The sequence below is a fragment of the Labrus mixtus genome, chromosome 1 (genome assembly GCF_963584025.1).
Source record: "Labrus mixtus chromosome 1, fLabMix1.1, whole genome shotgun sequence".
Lineage (NCBI taxonomy): Eukaryota > Metazoa > Chordata > Actinopteri > Labriformes > Labridae > Labrus > Labrus mixtus.
Window position 1 is genome coordinate 15,433,321 of NC_083612.1, and position 6,449 is coordinate 15,439,769.

General features: G+C 38.9%; 1 protein-coding gene across 3 annotated transcripts; it reads left to right on the forward strand.

Annotated features, from left to right (window-relative positions):
* The first annotated feature begins 78 nt into the window (after positions 1-78).
* LOC132972117 (cell surface A33 antigen-like) lies at positions 79-5,430 on the forward strand. Of its 3 annotated transcripts, none has more exons than XM_061035011.1 (8): positions 79-261; positions 1,041-1,195; positions 1,352-1,568; positions 2,039-2,203; positions 2,801-2,917; positions 3,051-3,177; positions 3,824-4,049; positions 4,080-5,430. In XM_061035011.1, the coding sequence occupies exons 1-8, from the start codon at positions 222-224 to the stop codon at positions 4,329-4,331; spliced, it is 1,299 nt and encodes a 432-aa protein (XP_060890994.1). In that variant the 5' UTR covers positions 79-221; the 3' UTR covers positions 4,332-5,430. The 3 variants fall into 3 exon arrangements, with proteins under 3 accessions (XP_060890994.1, XP_060890990.1, XP_060890998.1); XM_061035015.1 differs by having other exon boundaries at positions 80-261; positions 3,824-4,082; positions 4,116-5,430; XM_061035007.1 differs by having other exon boundaries at positions 3,824-5,430.
* The last annotated feature ends 1,019 nt before the right edge of the window (positions 5,431-6,449 follow it).

The window sequence follows — 6,449 nt, forward strand, 5'->3', positions numbered from 1 at the left end:
AATGTTACCTGTACAGCAGGAGCTGCACCGATTGGCTGAGAGCGCTGTCGGTCATCCAGTTGCGGCGGGCGCACCCATGAGGCGCATCACTCCCACGACACTTGACAAAGTTTCGATGCAAATGTTACCTGGGCGGCTACGGATCTTTGTTTTGTTTAAGACAAAACAGCGACACCGACCATAATCAGTGTCGGATAGTTCGAGAAAATAAACTCGTGAAAATGGAGAGGAGGATTTTTGGCTTGATTCTGCTGTTTCTGGGTGAGTATTGGCTGTTCCTGTGCGAAATAATGCTTCTTTACATTGCGCATTACCGAGCTGCCACACCTGTTTGAGCACCTCAGGTATTCTTCTGTAACTCAACAGGCCCAAAGCCTGTTTATGCAGGAGACCCGTCTCATTGGTTTGTTTTTTAGTTAGCTACTAATTTCTTTCAAAAATGTAATTAGCATTCATGTCAAATTTAGACAGCACTGAATCTATTTTAATCGACATAATTATAATTGTATGTTTATTTCGACCTTCCCCCCTTTGAAATAGGCGCAGCAAGAATGGTTATTAGCCTACTAGGAAGAGACTGCAGGCTTCCTCCAAATTAAGGATAATTAAAATGTTGTTAATAAGATAAAGGTTTTGTTGTTTACCTGAAAAATCCCATCTGAGAAACGACTTGCTATGTCACAAACAGTAAAAACCAACATATTTAGTTTAATTGTAAAGCAGATAAGACACATTTAATAAGCTGTAAAATTTAAATTTAGCTAATTCAGAATAAGAAAATGAAACAACTATGAAAACGGTGGCCTGTTTCCACTTCTATCCATTAACTTACTGTTACAGTTTTAACCCACTGTGTGTGTATGAGGGGTTTGAGGGTGGAGTAAAAATGTATTTGTAGAGCTCAGATTCTGCTGCTGATTGGTAAAAGCACAACAGCCTTCAGATCAACTTGATAACTTTATTGACAAGATCACAGATCATCGTGGTGTAAGGGCAGGCAAATACTAAAAGGTACATTTATTTCTTTTACAATCTTTCAGTGTTGTCAGGTGTCGGCGCCCTACAAGTGGACATCCCAGAGAAGCTCTATGAGTTTGCTAGGGGAGACAACATCACACTGCCCTGCAGGTTCACCACCAAAGTCACCGGCAAAATAGTCGTCGTCTCCTGGTCTGTGGAAACTGGCGCCAAAGAGGTCAGGCTGCTGATGTGTTTGTGTTTAAATGCTGCATGTGTGCATTATTCTGTCATTTCATAATCTGCAGTCCTAATTCATTATTTTTTTATATGAATAAGAACAGAAAGATGACAGGATAACTTTGCCTTAATGTATAACTATGCTATCGAACAGCTCCAGGTCGTCACGTATTTCTCTGCTGGTGGCGTAACTGACATCAAATCGGTTTACGAAGGCCGAGTGTCCCTCGATGTGGACATTGCAAAAGGAAAGGCCGACCTGAAACTGCACAGAATCACACTGGATGACAACAAGGTGTTTGAGTGTCGCATCCTGGTCCCCGGGGACGATGAGGGCCAGCCGGCTGACACGGCACGTTTGGTGGTTCTAGGTAATAAAGAAATGTTTTGAGTTTTTCATAAGTGGGTGAAAGAGTTTAGTTGGATGATTGTTTCTAGTTAGAAATTCTTTAAAATATCCTACCCAAGAATCATTTTCAGCATTTCAGTGTTTTTTTAAATGTAAGCTGGTGAAGCAACATGTTTACTGCAATGTGTGCAAAAGTAAAAAACACAATGTGGGGAAGTAGATCATCAAAAGAAGACTGTTTTTCCTTGCAGTTGGAAAGACTGCCTGAATGACATTTGCAATGAATTATTGTCATTTTCAAAGACAAATGCCACCTTTGTTGCAGTCTTAAATCCTAATGGCGATTTTATTTATGTATTTGGTTTTCTTTAATCTGTTACTTTTTTTTAGGCTTTGTGTTTCCTCTATCTGCGCTGTTCAGCACTTTGGATAAACAGTGTTGTGTAAAGTGCTATATAAATAAAGTTAAGTTGATTTAATTATTTTGTCTAGTGGCACCCTCTAAGCCCATCTGTAAGATCCAGGGAAAAACAGAGTACGGCCAGAACATCAACTTGACGTGTGTGTCCGAGGAAGGCTCCCCACCACCCACCTACAAGTGGCAAAGTCGAGATGTCAAGAACAACCCTCGCATTGCCAGCGCAAGAACCACTGACAGTAAGTTCAAGTGACATAGTATTTTACAGGATTATTAATCCTGACTATAAATCAACTGTCAGCACATAAATGTCTCATTATTATCTCTGTAGAACCAGGCTAATACTAGATATTTGAAGCACATTTTAATATTTGATAGTTCTTAATGAACCTTTTATTTAATTTTTTTTTTTTAATTCAAGAAAAAGACATTCACTGTGTAGGACATTTTACCGTCCTCTCATTGCTCTCTTGTGGACAAAACATGCGTTGGCTTAACTGTAGAAATGTTCATAATGCAATTTGTCATCAGCTGACATCTTCTATCATATCTTCTTTCAAAACACCTGTTTGTTTCCATCAGCTAGAATTTTAAATACTACTATGACTGCTTGTGTTCTGAACAGTCAGTGCAGACAAAACATTTGATCGTATAGTTTCGGGGTGAACAATTGCATACAAAGATGAGGAAAGCTTTTCAACTATTGTGGTATTAAAGCAATTTAATACCAACATCTTCAGAAAAATAGATTGAGTCCCTTTAGTGTGTTGTGTTGACAAAACTGCAGAATCATGACATTAGTGATTTATGTATATGACTGTCTTTTTGTCTTTCAGAGGGAGGCATCCTGTCTCTGTATAATATCACCAAAGACTCATCAGGATACTACACCTGCACCTCCACAAACAAGATCCGCTTCGCTACCTGCAACGTCACCCTCACAGTCATGCCACGTGAGAGAGACCTACAAATTATTTTAAATGTTGCATAATTTGAATTGTTTCATAAACAATCTGGAAGTCCCTTTTTATGATGAATACATCTTTGCAAAAAATAAGTTTTAATATGCAACATTTTCATCTGCAGCTTCCATGAACATCGGCTCCACTGCAGGAATCATCGGTGGCGTTGTGGCTGCGCTAATCGCACTCATCATCATCATCTATTGCTGCTGCTGTCGGAAGAAGAAGCAGGATGAGGAATATGCCATGGGGTAAATATTTTGGGCCTTGTAGACGCATGAAAACACACTCACCCTGTCTGATGCAAAACATGTTTGAGGGCTGTTGAATTGAGTGAATGGAGAGAGAAGGAAAGCCTTTGTTGTCATTACAGTTGCTTTCAAACTAAGGGCACAATCTTCAGGCGTCGCAGTAACATAACAAAAACATGCATTCAAGAAATGATTTTTCCATTTCCGACTGTTTGACACAGCCTGTGTATGCTTTTATTCAGCCAAGCCCCCAAAAAAGTTTAGTTAAAATGTCATTTTGTTGAGAAGAATACCTGGAATATTTTATTTTATATTGTGAACTTATCTGTACTTCCTACTGATTGTTAGTGTATGAGCAACTGTAGCAATCAAATTTCCCCCTGGGATTAATAAAGTATTTCTGATTCTGAATACTGTAGAGGTATCAAAGCTGTCTATCAGCTTGCAAAAACAATTTCAGCTTCCAACGGGCCACACCTGCTATCCCCTTTTGTAAACTCAGTACCTCAAAGTATAAAGAACCTATCACAACAACACCAGGTAACATGGTGCAAATGTTGTTCCATGTCAACTCCGCCAAAAAAAACAAACACTGTGAGGTTAAAAAACCTTTCACACCCATAATCTCTATTTGTTTCCTCTTCAGAGTTCGGAAGGAAGAGTACAGCGACAAAGAGCCGGCTGGAAATGGCGAGAGTCGCCGTGCCGATGGTCAAGAGGACCCACAAGGTTACGAGGACTCTGTGAGGAGACCTGACCGCTCTGAAGAACGGAGTGAGCGCAACTATGATAGCCCCAGCGACTATGACGATCGCCGCAGCGACTACTCTGACCGCCGTGACAAGTACAGTGATCGCCGTGAGCGCTACGACGACGACCGCCGTGATGACGACCGCCGCGATGACGACCGCCGCGATGACGATGATCGCCGCTATGATGATGATCGGCGCTACGACGATGATCGTAGAGGTCGTCCATATGAAGATGACAGAGACCGGCGTTATGATGATGATGACAGAGACCGGCGTTATGATGATGATGACAGAGACCGACGATATAATGATGACCGCTATGATGAGCCCTATGATGATCGGGAACGTGAAAGACCACCTGTGCCACCCGCTAACAAACCAAGGAGAGACCTCAATGACTAAAGTGAACCACCTGTACCACCACTTTCCTCCCTATGAAAGACGTCTGAGAAAAATGGCTGCTGTGTGAATATGCTCAATTGACTATGGTCCAATTACAGCCAATTACAGCAACCAAAAGGTGGCAAAGGTGATATAATTGGCCTGAATATACCACAATACTACTTTTAAGTTTCTAGCTGTCATTGTAAGTTTTAGGGTGGAATCATTTTGAAAGTCAAGGTTTTTGGTAGATTAGTCGAGGAAGTGCAGGGAACCTGAAAAGTCTGTCTGATCCTTTTTTTTTTTTAACAGGGATTGGGTGAGTGGGTGGGATCAACTGTTACAAACCAACTGGTTCATACAATCACTGTCTAAATATAAAGTACCGGAAAAACATTTCAAAAATACCCAAGATAAAAAATAAAAAAAAACGATCAGGAAAAGGTTTTTAAAGAGCTGTGTTATTCAAAACTTTGTGTTTTTCAGCTTGAAAATGACTGCTGGCCTTGTTACATAAAATGCAATGCCTTATGTCTGTGTGTGTCTGGATATGAGGCGACTTCTGCTGTTGGGTTTCAATGGGGGCCATTTGTTAGTTTGATGCTTTTGAAGAGGCTTCATTTGTGTGCCATAGTTAGACTGTATTGAATTAATTTTGTTTATATGACTATCTTTTACAGTATATCCTTCTTTAGAAATATACACAATTCACTGCTTTGGGTGCTTTATGTTTGATTTACATCAATGACACCTAGAACTACAACTTCCCGTGACTGTTGGGATTGATTATGTAATCAGTCACCACAGATCTCTCAGGGTTTGTTGTTATTGCAAATGAAAATTATTTTATTATGTCTTAATGTTGATGAGTCATAGTATAGCCTGTTGCCATGTTAGCTTAATATTCTTTTTTTTTTTAAGTTGAAGTATTTTAAAGAGAGAATTATGTTAAATTCTGACATGAAAATATACAGTGATATTAGTTTAGATATAGTTTTACCCTTTTTCCATTTGGGTTTGTAAATCTCCTGTTGTGGAGAAACTTTTTAAGATGTAGTCCTTAGCCTACATGACATTTGCTGTTAAAATAAAGCCTAATAAATAAAATCCACAAACTGAATTCAACTTTTCATCACATTATTGCATGCTAGTAATGATAAAATAATAAAATACATATTCTTATTAGTATAATAGGCTAGATATAGGCCTACCTACTGTAGAAGCACCAGAAGGGGCAGTATAGGTATTCATTTACTAAGACTATATTTTTGATTTCCTTCTAAATTAAAATGTTAATTATTTTAGGAAATGTAGCCGATTTTTTCTCCACAGGTGGTCATCCTGTGTTTCATACGTCACTCCCCCCCCCCCCCTTTCCCTCCATCACCGCCACCATCCATTGTTTCTGGAAATAGCGCGTCTTGGCGCCCCCCACTCTGCTGAATGATGTCGAACAACGACAACAAAAAACTAGAAACGGATATGGAGTGATATGGACTTCAAAACAAATTTAAAAAAAAAAAAAAAAAACTCAAACTTTATTGTTTCGTGATGGCGAAAACACGGTGACTATTAAACATAAAAATATATGAGCATGCAAGAAAAAAAAAGAAAGAAATAATTTCATTGGTGGTGTAAAATGCTTTAGGCCTACAATCTTATAACTCACACAAGCAACTCTTCCTCGCAGCCATAAGTGCTTTAGACAAAAAGTATTTTAAATTAATTTGTCCTTAATATTGTCTGGTCTGTCCTATCTGATGGAGCCTTTATGTGAATTTCCCAGTTAGATAACTTTCTGATAATTCCGACAACACGTGATTACAAGGCTGGACTTATTTTAATTATTAGAACAACTCTTCCTCAACCGATATCATGCAGTAATGTCCCACAATGTCTATTTATGCCACAAATAGGCTACATCTTACTTCTCCTTACTTACCTTAGGCAAACCTTTTTCTCTCTCTCCTTTAGTGACAAAAAGTTAATTTACAGCCAAACAGTAGCTAGTGGCCTATGCTCCGTTAAATTTTAATCAAATTAGGCCTACTGAATTTACAAAAACTTTGTTTTGGTTAAAGCAAAAAAAACAAACAAACAAAAAAACAACAACAACAAAATTGAAATGCCCGCAGTCTT